This window comes from Scardinius erythrophthalmus (assembly GCF_964197995.2).
Source record: "Scardinius erythrophthalmus genome assembly, chromosome: 18".
Lineage (NCBI taxonomy): Eukaryota > Metazoa > Chordata > Actinopteri > Cypriniformes > Leuciscidae > Scardinius > Scardinius erythrophthalmus.
Genome location: NC_138238.1, coordinates 7,075,208 through 7,090,568, shown reverse-complemented (window position 1 = coordinate 7,090,568; position 15,361 = coordinate 7,075,208). Strand labels below are relative to the sequence as shown.

General features: G+C 36.5%; 1 protein-coding gene across 2 annotated transcripts in view; it reads left to right on the top strand.

Moving 5' to 3' along the window:
• The window catches only part of ttyh2 (tweety family member 2), a 54,253-nt gene that overhangs the window by 24,031 nt on the left and 14,861 nt on the right, over positions 1–15,361 (top strand). For both annotated transcript variants that reach the window (XM_081393606.1, XM_081393605.1), the window contains exons 3-4: positions 7,708–7,819; positions 14,532–14,752. In XM_081393606.1, the coding sequence (XP_081249732.1) occupies positions 7,708–7,819; positions 14,532–14,752 (333 nt within the window). The remainder of the gene's footprint in view (positions 1–7,707; positions 7,820–14,531; positions 14,753–15,361) is intronic.

The window sequence follows — 15,361 nt, the reverse complement described above, 5'->3', positions numbered from 1 at the left end:
ATAGGCTAAATATCTTGCTCTCTCTCTCTCTATACTATATTTATATTTGCGTTACATTTCAATGTATAATTGCTTAATTTTATTTTCCCAACAAACTCCTTGTAAATATATAATATGAATATTTAATATTCATTGTAGCTTCATATGAAATCGGCTTAAATTTGAGATTGATGATGTTATGGATTCTCTAAACTTTCACCCTTGTCGCTTTGCAGACATTGTTGGTATCCTATACATTTTGTTCACTGAATGTTGTCTGTTGGTTTTTTATTTTCTGTATAGAGTCATTTAACTTTGGAAACTTTGCATTTAACTCTTCTCCTCTCCTTCTATTATTTATGTATTTTTGCTAAAACTGGCATGTTTCAGCCAGGCTGACTTCATCTTCATTAAACGTTAATGTGGTTTGTAGCAGAAGTGTTTCTGCAGTGTCCAGAAGTAAATTATAGGGTTGTTTGTTTAGTTGGAATGATGGGTGAACAAGATAGAAGTGTGCATTTAATACAAAACCTTCAAGTCAACTATCTGGCTCCAAATCAATATTCTGTCTCAGTGAGAGTCTCAGATCATGCAGTGAAATGATGGAGCCCTTTAGGGTCCTAGATTGCTCTCGGGTGATATGTTAGGTTTCACAATTGTGTAAATGATAAATCATCTGTTTTTAAATGTCATTAAAGGGGTCTTATACAGTTTCAATGTTTTATTTAAAGAATCATATCATGAGTAATTAAGTTGTCCTTGATCTTTTGAGATACAATTTTATTCCAGTATAAAAACATACTGTATAACTTTCAGAAATCAAAACTTTATTTAAACAAAGTTGAAGATGATGATGATGATGATGAAGAAGAGAAAACAATCAATTGCAAATTAGCAATAACACTACAATGTCTAGTATTTTGTGCAAGTGGAACTGGTCCTAATCGCTGACGGTGCTTTCCGAGATGCCACTCTAGATATACAGTGCCATTGTGACTACACAATATTCTTTTATTTTCTCCATTATATTGCTGAATGACAGGAGTTGGGCAGTAGCTTCTGTGGTGTTTTGATGTTTTGGTAATCTACAGCTTGTGTTGCCATGGTTCCCCTGTGTTCGGATGTACTGCTCCTTTTCAAGAGTTGCTTAGATCACGACATGAAGAGCATTTTTAACTGCTTTAATTAAAGAAAAATGAAATAAAGCACTAAATAGTACTGACTAGCCTTCAGTGTTTATTTAGATGTTTTTAATAATAAATAATAGATAATTTAATAATACATAATTATATTTATAATAATTTACTCACCCTCTTGATGCCACAAACCCTTATTATTATTATTATTATTATTATTGTTATTCATGTGTATATATATTTTATTGAGTAAATTAGTAGGCTACATATGTAATTTTATATATATAAAAAAAATTTATATATATATATATATATATATATATAAATATTGGATTTATTACTCTATTATTACGCTATAAAAACAAAAACATTCGTATTAATAGAATGAAGTTGAGTTGTATTTTAGTTGCTATTTTTCTGAAAAAAAACAGCCTTTGCTCATGCCACAGCTGCTATTGTTTCTCCACCTGATGACGTGACCTCCACATACCTCACAGAAGCTTTCACTGACAGGTAAAAGAGAAGAGAGAGGATCTCTTATCCTGCTGTGCTTCTCCAGTTGTTTTCTGCCACACTCTCACCTGCTCTCTGACATCTGTAACCTATTGTCATCTTCCTGTTTGGTGTGTGTGTGTGTGTGAAGGGTAATAGTTCAGTTCCGACAACCGCCGTTCAGCACATGTCTGATGGTGATAAATCTAGATCAGCACACTTTAGACTAGTCATTATTTTATTCTTTATTGACTGTTGCTTTGCCAGGAGCAGTCAATGAGTTTGAGTCATTTTCAAATCTGTATCTTTATCATGACTTTCCTTTTTTTTTGTAAGTAAAGCACATCAAATTGAAGAGGATCATACTGTCCTAAATTATGATTTGACTTAATCCATGTCTCACATTAAAGCAGGTTCGTTCTATTGCTATTGTGATATTCATCATTAATAAAAAATGACAAAAAAGTAAAATGAATTATTATTGTTATTTTATTTTGGCACTTTGTGTTCACACTGTATTTTATCTGACTTAAATATCACCAATTACTGTAGTTTTCATGTAAATGTGTATTCATTTTTCATGTTAAAGAACTTGAAGCAGGAAGTTGTAGTCTACAGTTTGAGGGTGAATGACCAATATTGTGTTCATCAGTCATGTTCTAATGAATCATGCAGGATCAAGATGGCTTGACAGATGGTTACAGCTTCAGCAAACAAGCCTGCCCACCCCCTACTTAGTAATGTGGGGCTCTTGTCGTTTCGAAGCCCTGTGGTGGCATGAACAAAGAACCCAGCGATTGAATAAAGGAATGCACATCTATCGTAACAAAGCACTGCCCCCTTCAGGAGAGGAGACATCTGAGGATGCGCTGAAATCATATTCGGTGGAAGATTATGCTCCTCTAGTTTACTTCATACTTTACTCAGTAATGCCTCCCTTAAGTAATGCTATATTTAGCCATTATTTATGTGCCTGCTTTCAGACCTGGTTTTTGAGGTCAGAGCAGAGCTTTTTTTGGCACTTTTTGAACCATATAAAGGTGAAACATCTTAAGGCTCTTTGGTTCTTCTAAAAAAAACAAATACAGCATTAGTGCTTTGGTTTTGAAAAGCATGGATGAGACCGTGATGAACCATGGGGAGCAATTGCCTATAATATTGCATTTTTGTCATAGATTTATAAGCATCAAAGCACCAGTTTTTCAAATGCAGGCTTTAACTCCCCATTGGCTGTCTGAAGACCACAGGTTTAAGAAGCTCTGCAGAGTGATTCGGATTCAGTTCTTCACCAGCAACCATCTACAATATTAATAATTTGACTAATTCATCTTGCAGAGTGCAGCAGAAAGAGCTGTTTCTCTTCAGCTGTCTTTTCCAAACAGGTTTTGCATTTGAAGTGTTTGGTTAAACATTGAAAGATGAAAGGGCTTTGTCTCATTATGGAGTCTTTTTTTGTGAGCAGTGTGTTTGGAATAAATCTGTGAACTAATCCGTGAAAAATTTGAATTCTTGTTTTCTTAGTCTTTCGCAAAGACAGCCTTTTGAGTATGGAATCTAATCCATTGAACATTTTGGCAAGAACGGCAGTCTTTGATAGTCATGATCATCATGATTGACAATGGAAAGTGACCGACCACAGTTAGTTTTGCTTTTATCATTCAATTAATTTCTACACTCAAATAACTATTGATTATTTCACAGAATCTACAGTTATATCTAGTTATCTTGCTTCTTTTTGAGTATCTTCTAACAGTTTGATGCATTAATTCTTCCTCAGAACTGTTCATTGCAGCAGGCCGATACCTTGTAAAATGACTTTCGCTGCTTACGAATATTTTCTATGTGAAAAACAGTATGTGAGACGAGTATGTCATGGAACAGAAGGCGAAAAGTACCCGTATCCCTACTACTTCCTCCGAGATTCTGAAGGTTGCATTCGATGGACACTTTACTATCCCAGAATTTGTGAATGGAAGTGAAGTGACACAACTGACAATGCATGCATAGTATACTATATAGAACATACCATTTAACGGTCATGAAGTACCTGAGATTTTGGACGCAGCGTTTGTTTCCAAAATCAAATTGGATCTATAGGGTTAATGGATTTGAATTTTTGTTGTTAGTTTTTAGTTCAGTTAATTAGTTTTCACTCTAACATTGTAAGATTTTTATCAGTGTTTTAGTTTGTTTATTTTAATTTTAGTATTTTGTGTTGCCAACGCTATTGTTTTAAATGATATAGTTTAAAGGATAGTTCACCCAAATATGACAGTTCTGTCATCATTAACTCAGCCTAACGTTATTCCAAATCAGTTTATTTCTTATGCAGAACACAAAGAAAGATATTTTGAAAAACTTTGGGAACCCACCAAACATCAGAGCCTATTGAATTCCACTGTATGGACCAAAAAAAAAATCTCCAAAAACAGATTCATATTTGGTTATACTTTATTTTGATAATCCACTTTAGACATTCTACTAACAATAAGTAAGTTTGGAACTACATGTCAACTAACTCTCATTAGAGTATTAGTAGACTGTTAGGTTAGGGTTAGTAGAATGAGTTAGCATGTAGTTGCAGAGTTACTTAGTCAGTTGAATGTCTGTTGGCTGTCCATCAAAATAGTGTTAGCAAATATTATGCAGACAGTCTGCAAATACTCTAATGACTAGTTGACATTTAGTTGCAAAGTTCCTTATAGTATGTAGAGTGTATAAAGTTGACTACAATCTGTATTGTAAAAAGCACTATATAAATAAAGGTGACTTGACTATCAAAATAAAGTTTTACCTAAAAAAACAACAACAAAAAAATAGGCCTATGTATAATATATAATATATACATAATTAATTAATTTTTTTAGTTAGTTTTGGGTCATCAAATAGGTTTACTTTCTTTTTATTTCAGTTAAAGTTTTATTCTTCATTTTGGTTTCCGTTAACAGTAATAACCCTGATTGAAACTGGCGCTTTTAGTCAGCTCTCTCCATTTTTATGAGAAAGCTGTCATTTTTTTCTTCCTCTCTCTCTCTCTCTCTCCTTCCTCTCTCCAATGCAGCTAAATTGTCTCATGCACTTTTTAAATCAAAGATGGATCAGGAGAATGATGCAGTTTGGCTTGAGGCATCCAGCTAATGAGAATTCGCTCTCCCCATAATTTTAATAAAGTCCCCTGTTCCAGACCGCACACATTCTCCCGTGCGTAATTTCGGTGCAAGGCGGCACACGGCCTCAGGGCATTGTGCAGTCTTTATGTGTTTGTGTTTGTGAGTGTGTCTTTATGACTCCTCACCCACTCCAAAGGCAAGAAGCTTTGGAGGAATCATTACTCTTTTACATTTCCCCAGGAGTCCCACACTGTCAGTCTGATCTAAAATCAGTCTCTACTCTTCAACTGACACAGGACCGAGAACAGATTTTGCATTTCATTACTCTGCTCATTATGGTCCCAAACGTGAAATATACATTTAACACAAAGGAGGGTGGACCAGAGATGAACTTTTAAAGGGCACCCTATATTAACAATGCAATGCGGGATATGACTTCACTTCCTGTGCGGTGTTATTGACCTCATAGGGTCTTTGGGGACTAACGAGCCAAATACCGAGAACAGAGATGAGCCTGGCCATTTTGATGACATCATTCTTTCTATGTGAGATGCTTCCTGTTCCCAGTGTTGAGAAGATTGTGGCTTGGTGTGGAGGGAATAGATTCTCACGCCAGTGTTCTCTGTTTCGTGCCAAAGACTCATTAACTTGTTTCTCTGATATTGGAGATTGCTTGCTCGGTCATGCTTTATCTCAAATCATTGTCTGATTTTGAATAGTCCTTTCTCCAAACCAATTTCTCAGAAACAGCTATGTTGTTTGCAGTGAAACATCATGAGTATATCTTCACCAGTGCAATTTTACCGGATATGTCAAGTCAGTTACTTTTAATATGAAGCCCAAATAGTGGTAGAAGCTCTCTAGAACTTGCTGTTTTGATACTAGGGTGTTGTGGGTAGTTGTTGGTGGTTGTTTTCCAGCTCAATTTCTCTGACATTCTAGTATCCACATATTGCCCCTCCTTCAGTGTAAGTTTTATGAGATTGCTGTCCCCAATTTTTCTTTTTCCAAAGAAGTCAAACGAGAAAGAAATACAAGTTTGAAATAACATGAGCGTGAATAAAAGATGATAGAATTAAAACAAGATGCACAAATAATCTTGATTCACTAGGAATCATTTCAGGTCGCTAAAATGTTAGGAACGAGTTAAATGCTAAAGTTAAGTGTAAATATGGTCTGTTCAGAAATAGTCTCTTTTATTGGTGATATTGTAGACTTTATTAAAATGACTCACCCTCATGTAGTTCCAAACCCATGCAACTTTTGTTCATCTACAGAACACAAATTAAAATAATTTCTCCACTGAAAGTCTGTTCACTCAAAACGAAATCTGAATCGAGTAGGCTAGTTTAATCGTAGTCTTCTGAAGAGACTTGATTGCTTTATATGCTGAACATTTTAATTCAGGCTTTTATTCACATATAAACATTGATCAGCAAGCGTTCTTGCTTGATGTGCGAAAACAAACATCACTGGTTCTTGCGAAAGCTCAGTTGTGTAGGAATGACACACAAGAATGAACCTCATTGGTTCTCGCATGTCAAACAAACTGAGTGTCCGTTTGCGAAATTTGAATTATGCATGTTCTCTGATTAATGTTTATATGTGAAATTCAAATCAAACCTCCTCATCATATAAAGCGATCATATCTCTTCAGAAGACATGGATTTACGTGCTCAAATCCTGTGGATTCAGGTTTATTGGGGCACTTTTTCATTTTTCTAGTAAAAAGTGTTCCAATCACCCTGAATTCACCCCAATGCTACAGCCTATTTAGGAACTTTTTGAACCGTTCCTAGACTTTTTGAAATGTCCCAGAGTTTTGGGTGAATATAATTTCATTGGAGGGACTGAAATCTCTCAGATTTCATGAAAAATATCTTCTTTGTGTTCCGAAGATGGACAAGTCTTATGGATTTTAAACGACATGAAGGTGAGTATTTTTCTTTTTTTGGGTGAACTACCAGTAACCCTTCAATAATAATGGTTGTGATTGTATTATTGTTCTGAACGCGGTGTTATCTTTCTCTCGCTCTCATAGTGCTTGTGTGTTGTTCTCACAGGCAGAAGGCACCATCTTTTTGTAATTTCCTCAACCCTTATGTTTTTTGTGTCTGGGGAACATTAGCCTCTGGCTCAGTACAGCTCCTGCTGAATATTAAAGACCTGCATGTGGCACGCGTGCACCACCCATCCTACCACAGTGCTTTCATTTCCCAGTCATTTAACTTTAGATCCATTTAGAGCTTCTTCTGTCCAAAATGATATTAATCTAAGCACAGGAAACATTTTCTGACATTTGATGACTTGAACTCATAGCAGTGTTGTTATTGTTCACTAAAACTATTAAAAATCGTTTTCTGTAATTGAAATAAAGCTGAAATAAAATAAAAATATATGCAAAAATAAAACTTAAATGAAAGTTAACAATGTTTCTTTGGAAACACACTGGAATATGTTTAAGTTGCAGTACTAAGATTACTATAACTAAAATAAAAATGTATTAAAGATATATAAAAAGAAAATACTAACAATCAAAACAAAAGCAGAAAAAAAAAATTGCTGAACCCTAAATTAAAATCACAATGAATATATAAAATGAAAACTGAAATATAAAAAAGCTAGTTCCAGTATTAATAATAAACACTGTAATGGTATACATAAATTATACTAAAATATCATTATTGTGTACATTTGCAATCCTGTATCTTTTGCTTAAAGTGTAGACTAACACTTTAGGAGCATTTTTTTCGGTATTTTCAGCTGTTATTTTGGGGTTTAAACATGGTAAAATGTGCACGCTTAGTGGAAGCTAAAATCAAGGTAAAACCAGCCAAAACATTTAATAAAAATCATGCAAGAGTGTAAACCTTTGTGAATGACTGGTGTTCCAGATCTGTGGAAATCCCTCTGCAGATTTCTGCATGTGCATATTCTGTGAGGGCCTGATGATACAATTAATTTTAACTTTTCACCTTTTGACTTTTCAGTGTTGCTGTGGGAGTTGGTTTCTATGGAAACAGTGAAACCAATGATGGGGTGTATCAGCTGACCTATTCCCTCTATAATGCCAATCACACACTGGCGGGAGTGGACAGTTTGGTAAGTACAAATATAGCAGCGCTGACTATAGATAACACATTCAAGCTGTTTTTTGACTTACTAATCAATCAATGGTCTTGACAAGTTTCAGCTGAAATGTCCCAATAGTCTCGCTGACTTCTCCCTACCAATTTCTCTCCTTCCAAAAGCTCTAACATTATCTCTTTTCCCTCCCTTAAAATAGATCTGCACTTTCTATCAAAGCGTTCCTTCCAACCAAACCTCAGCCAGATGGTCCCTATATTCTCAGTTCAGTTGTCTGCTTCTGTAAAATCTTTTTTCTTTCTGCCAATCAGCACTGCTAAAATTTCATGGGTTCCCCTACTGAGCGCATGATTGATTTCCTGACATCTCTTTTGCAATAGCAAGGACACCATTGAAGATATATGGAGTTACATGCCACCGCATGTCTCTTAGGAAAAATGTTGCTCCAGTGAACGACGAGGGGTGTATCTATGCGTGTTAGAAAACAGAGACTCACTCTAGTGTGTTCCTGTGATATGGAGTAGTTGAAGAAAATACCTTAAATTGGTTTTTACAGCCTTTTATGTTTGTGCCATTATTAAGGCCTCTTTTTCCTTTCGTCATTGTCCCTTTCCAAGCCTCGAAGGCTGTTGCATGAATAAAACCTAATTCATGCATCTTCAGCCAGACCTATTTATATCCGTCTCCATTTTTCTGATTCAAATGCGTAGAGCTGACAGTGACACTAAGACGCTTTAATCCTGCTTCACGCACCAATTTCATGCACTCGTTCGGGCCTTTCATGCCTCTGGTTGTGAGTTTTAGATATTTCATTGCCTGGTGGACTGAAAGACTGCAAAAGCAATGATTAGTTCACCTTTTTCCTCCTTTAAAGGTGAAGTGTGTAATTTTACAGGAAAAAATAATGACTGTTTTCAAACGGTTTTCCTGAAAATATCCCCTGTCAGCCATTGATCAAGTGTGATCTGTCTATCCATCTGTCATTCTTTCCACACAGACATACGTCAACTGTTGTTTGTACTGGACATTTTGAGAGTCACACCTGTTAGTTAAACAGTTGTCAATCCTGAATACTGCGAGTTTGAGATCAATTGGACATTAGCCCAGCTCTAGTGGTGACATCAATCATAACCATATATTTATTTCCAAGTGTCTAGCTGATGCATTTGTTTCCATATAGAACTTAAAAAAAAGGTATAGATTTGAGTGCAAACATCTTACAAGCTATAGATCAATAATCCACACCTGTTCAGCTCACTTACACCTCTTGTATGAGCTCTCAGGGAAGTGTTTATGCTGTGGTTCTGAACCGAACAGAGACTGAAGGCGCTCCGAGCATCTGCCCGCTTACACCATTGAGGAATTGAGGATTAGCTCCCCATCTGCACTAATGGAGATTAATGCATCTGTTTATGAGGCACACACTTGTCTGAGGTCAACTTGATCCTCTCAACACACGGTCTGAGTCATCACAAGCCAAAAGGCAAAACTGACCCAGGAACTGCACTTTTGGGGGAAGAGTCAGCCATAACTTTCATTAGCATTCGGCCTCAAGGAGATACCAGTGCTGAGCTGTGAAAAAATGATGTAATGGTGCTCTGAAGGGCTAGAGATGTTTTAAAGATCCAGGTCATGACCTCAGATTAATGTCAGCTTTGATAGCTTCAAGAATCATCAGTACATTTATCTAAGCCTGCCATCAAGCAAAAGAGACCCTCCATTCTTGGATTGCTCCTTCGAGACCAATGGCACAAAGTGTCCACTGTCTGAAAACCCTGCATGCATTGCACATAATTGGCCATGAACCTTGCGACAAAGGCTTTGATGAAGTCACTTGTGAAACCTTCAACTTCCTGATTGAGGCTCTTCAATGGTTCTGCCTGCCTGAAAACAATGATTTAATTTGGCATCCATTGCACGCAGATGCTCGGTCTCACATGTACACACACACACCCCCTCACTCGTTTTGTTTGGGATCACTGTGCAGCCCTTTCAAATGAGTTAAGAGGAGTAACAGACTTTTTTTCAGGAGTGTTGAGTGGTGACTGCTTGGTTTTAGGGTTTATTGGTTCTGGGCCATAAGGTCTCCTGTTCACCTCCTCTCAACACCCCCTCTGTGCTTGCAAATGAACTGTGTGGTTTCCTGTGAGGATCTGTTTCGTGTGCACAGAGGCACCTAAGGATTATCAAGGACATAAATTATTTGGTTTGAGTTACAGAAGAGGAGAACCATAATGAATTAGATACATTTAGGGGCAAACCGTCTCTGTTTTATGTTGTATACACTTTATAAAAATTAATTACAATTATTTTTATTATTATTATTATTACTATTTTTTTATGAATTCTTATTTAATAATTTATTGTTTTACTGTACTATATTCTAATTAATATAATATGAACATTTTAAAACAGATATGTTAAAGATACCTTTTTATTTTTTAATAATTTGTATTGTTTGGATTACATTTTTTTTTTACATTTATTTATAATTTTTCTTTTTTTTTCTTTTTCTTTATTTAACCAGGTTAGTCTCTTTGAGATATATAATCTCTTCTTCAAGAGAGAACTGGCCAAGATCACACAATCACAAAACAAATACAAAAGAGGCAAAGACAACTCAAGTGCATTTCAAATTAAATAAAAAGTGTCATTAATTAAAACATTTGCACTAGTGGTGGATGGACTCATGTTCTATAGTTTTAACATAACCTTTAAAATAATTTAAGGAAAATAGACACTGTAGTTTAAGTGTTTTCTGTAGGTCATTATATTTTTGCTATTTTTTAAGAGGGTGGCTTGAATATAACATAATGTCAACCAGAGCTCTGTTGTTCCATAAATACCTCTTTTTTTTTTCTCTCTCTGCTGGGTGTGACATGATGCAGAGCGCTGGGTCGTTTTATACTGTCCTCTCCGCTTGTGAAGGTCACTTTTTTATTCCTTTGAATAGAAAGCGGATATTTTTTGGACTCATGCCAGCTCCTTAACCATAAATATGTTTTCCTCGTGTAACTTTATCCAGAGTTTGATTTTTGAGTGAGAAGTAGTCAGTGAAATGTTTGACGGCAAAGATTAAAGTGTCACATTTGTGGACATTTTAGTCTAGGCTAAAGGCTTCAGAATGACTTGCTCAAGAAAACCTGGAGGAAAATAGTTTGGAGGCAGAGTCTGTTTGTCAGGGTTTTGATTTATAAACTAGCATTTTTTTATGTTTTTTTTCAATCTGTGGAATGGAGGTGGACTGGTCTCTGTCGGCTGGGCTCCAGGTGCAGGAGTATGAGCCACTTTAGTGCTCTACGTGTATATTAACCTTCTGTCGACCCCCGGCCCTTCACTGTCCCCTCCTGAGTATTCAAGGCAGACAAAAATCCTGAGTCAAAACTTACTAAACAGTTTATAGAATTGTAGGACTTTGAATTGCAGAACAACATAGGAAGGTGTTTTTCCGAAGAGTTTTTGCTAGTTGGTGGAAAAGTTGTGGCATGCTCACCATTTCAAACATCCCAACAAAAATAACCACAATTCTCTTGCTATTCTTCACACACGCACATCAGTTAACTGCGAGAGAAAATTGATAGAAAGTAATAAAGACTTTTGTGGAGCTGAGAGCTGTTTATCCATCACCCATGAGGCAGTTAATCAAACGTTTGCTGAAGGTGAATTTGAAGACAAAGTGAATTTGATTTTTGTGATTGAGTTCCTGACATTGTTTTTTTTTTTTTCTCGATGTCAGGTTTTGAAACCTAAAAAGCTCAAGTTTCAACCCCTTGCTGCTCGTAAGAGTCACAAGTAAAACTTTGCAGTCTTTGTTCCATTGTTGGTCTTTATATGTTCAGTAACTATCTTGAGAACCTCTGAACTAGTTCCACCAGCAAATCCCCAGACATTTCAACAGCCATTATTAGAAGAAGACCTGTAAGCAGTTAGGTCATCACCCCCCTCCCCCAACCAATTTAATAGAGAAATAGAAAATCATATCTGGATATAGAGCAGGCAGCACCACTTAGTGCTTGTGTTCCATTTCACGCTTCAACTTTCCCATTCAAATTTAATTGCAGAAGCCCAGCGCCTGCAGAAACCAGAGACAATCAATTAGAGCTGCAGCGCTGGGAGAAAAATCTCGGTTTCGTATCTTAACCACTTCCTCAAATGCATTACAGCTGTGGCTTAAGAAACACAGATGTCTAGCGTTTCTTCATTAGCTGGATTATTGGATTACGTTCAGCTTTGATATTAAGGAGGTCTTTGCAGTCGTGGCCACACAATAAACTTTGCTATGTCCAGGAAAAGTACAAAATATTTAGTGCAGATTCATCTGAAACTCACAATCACTCTCAGTCCTTGAAGGAACACTTCATTTTTTTTTGGAAATGGTCTCATTTTCCAACTCCCCTAGAGTTAAACAGTTGAGTTTTATCGTTTTCGAATCCATTCAGCCGATCTCCGGGTCTGGCGGCAGCACTTTTAGCATAGCTTAGCATTGATCATTCAATCTGATTAGACCGTTAGCATCTCTCTCAAAAAAATGACCAAAGAGATTCGATATTTTTCCTATTTAAAACTTGACTCTTCTGTAGTTATATTGTGTACCAAGACCGACGGAAAATTAAAAGTTGCGATTTTCTAGGCCGATATGGCTAGGAACTATACTCTCATTCCTGCGTAATAATCAAGGAACTTTGCTGCCGTACCATGGGTGCAGCAGGCGCAATGATATTATGCAGCCTGAAAATAGTTACCTAGCTGGGGACTGTTTTCAGGCGCTACGTAATATCATTGTACTACACGATGTAACTACAGAAAAGTAAAGTTTTAAATAGGAAAAATATCGAATCTCTTTGGTCATTTTTTTTTGAGAGAGATGCTAACGGTCTAATCAGATTGAATGATCTATGCTAAGCTATGCTAAAAGTGCTACCGCCAGACCCGGAGATCGGCAGAATGGATTTGAAAATGGTAAAACTCAACTGTTTGACTCTAAGGGAGTTGGAAAATGAGCCTATTTCCACAAAAGTGGAGTGTTCCTTTAAATAAAACATCAGAACTTATGTATTTCAAGAAGATAAAAGGATTCAGGAGAATGCAGCGCTGCTGAGAGATCAGAGATCTTATAAAAACGAGTCCGGTCAAACTAGATAATCAATGTGGAATTGAGTTTCTCACAGCTTTGGGTATGAGATCACTGCACTCTCATGATGTCATAACCCAAAGAAGGGCTGCTGGGAATTGAGTCTGGGCCATGAGTATTTGATTTCAGGATGTAGAGCATTTGTCTGGGAATCCCCTGATACTGTGCTGTTTTTAGCTTTTATTGAACTTTAAAAATGCTGTATGTACATGCACCCATCTGTTTTCTTTTTCTATCATAACCCACTCTATTTAATGTAGCTGTTGGGTGGGTCTGTGAGAAAACATGAGGGAACACACATTTGGTTACATGCAGGCTAAGTTTCTTTGTGGATGTTTGAACAGAAAACAGTTCTTTTTAGAGCAGGCCCATTCCTCATGCATTACTTTCTCACTTGCCTACTTTGGCTTTTTCCATTGCAAAAATAATAAAGCAGGGATATTTGATAAGAGTTAAAGGTATAGCGGAGAATTTTAGAAAAGAACCGCTCTCTCCGCTTTTTGAAAAAATGCACATGCGCAACACTCTACCTGCTCCCGAGAGGGAACGCCTATTAAACGTGTGCACGAGAGAGCATGCACAAGCTAATCATAGCTTACATTAACTTTTACTAGCAGTGATTTTAAATGGATTTCTCCAAATAGCATGCCAAACTTTACCTGTCAAAAAACTTCGCGCCTGAGGCATCAGTGGGAAGCCCAACCTGTGTTTTGAGCGCACGCCATCGTGTGAATCGTGTGCATGAGCACGTACAACGGCCTTACGTAAACATATCACCAGAATGATTGACACTTAGGAGGACCAATAGTCTTGATGATCCACCCGGAAAAAGAAAATCCTCCGCTATACCTTTAATGTAAAGGAGGACATCATGTATTTTTGTGTTCTTATTTTTTCTGCATTTAATGTGCATGTCACCTAGATAAACAAGTTAAGTTAAATTAGCAGTTTTAAAAGTTTTTTAATTTAATTGCTTACATTTTAAATTGATTATTTAAATGTGATCTAAAGGTTTTCAGTAATGAAATGTAAACAACATAAGATTCTGCAAAAAGCTTTTTTTTTTTTTTGTCAATATTTTTTATTGATTTTTATGAATCCCATATCATGTTTCCAAGTCAAGTCTATAACTTGCAACTAATGAAGAACACTACTGTTCAAAAGTTTGGGGTTGGTAAGATGTTAGTCTCTTATGCTCAACAAGGCTGCATTTAGTTCATCAAAATACAGTAAAAACTGCAATATTGTGAAATATTATTACAATTAGAAATATTTTTCTTAAATATAATTTATTCCTGTGTTGGCAAAGCTGAATTTTCAGCTGAATGCATGATCCTTCAGAAATCATTCTAATATGTTGATTTGCTCAATAAACTTTTCTTATCAATTGAAACCAGTTTTGCTGCTCATTATTTTTGAGTAAACCATGTTACCTTTTTAAATAATTTTTTGATAGCGATTAATGCAAGTTAATGCATCTCTGTTGAATAAAGGTATTTATTTCTTTAAAAAAACAGTTTTTGAATGGTTGTATATGTCGTTATAAAACCATTAAAGTATTTCTGATTGCACTCACAATGATATTCACTCTCGTAGGTGACTGGTACTATGGGAGGCATGCAGAGCGGCCTGAATGAACACTTGTCTCGACTGGGCGAGATCTTTGCCGCACGGGGAGACTTTGTGCAGACTCTACAGTTCATGCAACAGATGTCAGATAACATCATTAAGCAACTACTGGGGCTTCCTGACTGGGAAAAGGCAAAAGTAGACCTGACCGCCATTGCCGATCAGACTGCATACGTCGAGTATTACAGGTAATGATGAGAGCTGTCACCTTGAATTTTACCATAATGCACCTCTCCTGTGTTTCATTTTCTGCAGAGGCAGGACTATTTTCCTATTTTCTATTTTTTTGTAGCAGGACAAATCATTATGAAGTATTTCGTCCTTGATATTCTGCTAAGTGTGGTTGAGTGAAGCGCCATAGTAGTCCATCAACTGCTAATGCATGACTACATGTGTGTACAGTCTGTTTTATAGTTGCATTTGAAGTCATTTCCTTGCGTTAGACACTAGTGATCACATGTTATTTACTGCTGCTGCTTCACCTCTGGCCATTCATCAAAACATCCGCCAGTACTGGATTCATATTCCTGTCATCATTCCACATATCAGATGGCAGGGTGAAAAGTGATGATGTCAAAATTCTTTAGTGTAGGTTGCCAGAAAAGTTCATATTTTATAGGAGGCATATTAATATAGCTGACATGCGATAATGATAATGTGAATGTGTGTGCATGCGTGTCTAAGAGTAGTTTATGGGAAGAGACACGGTCATCTATTCTGCTCTGACAACGTTTCAGCGTATGAATTATTAATACCTATAGAAGTTGTTCATCTATTATGAATTATTTTCAGAGACG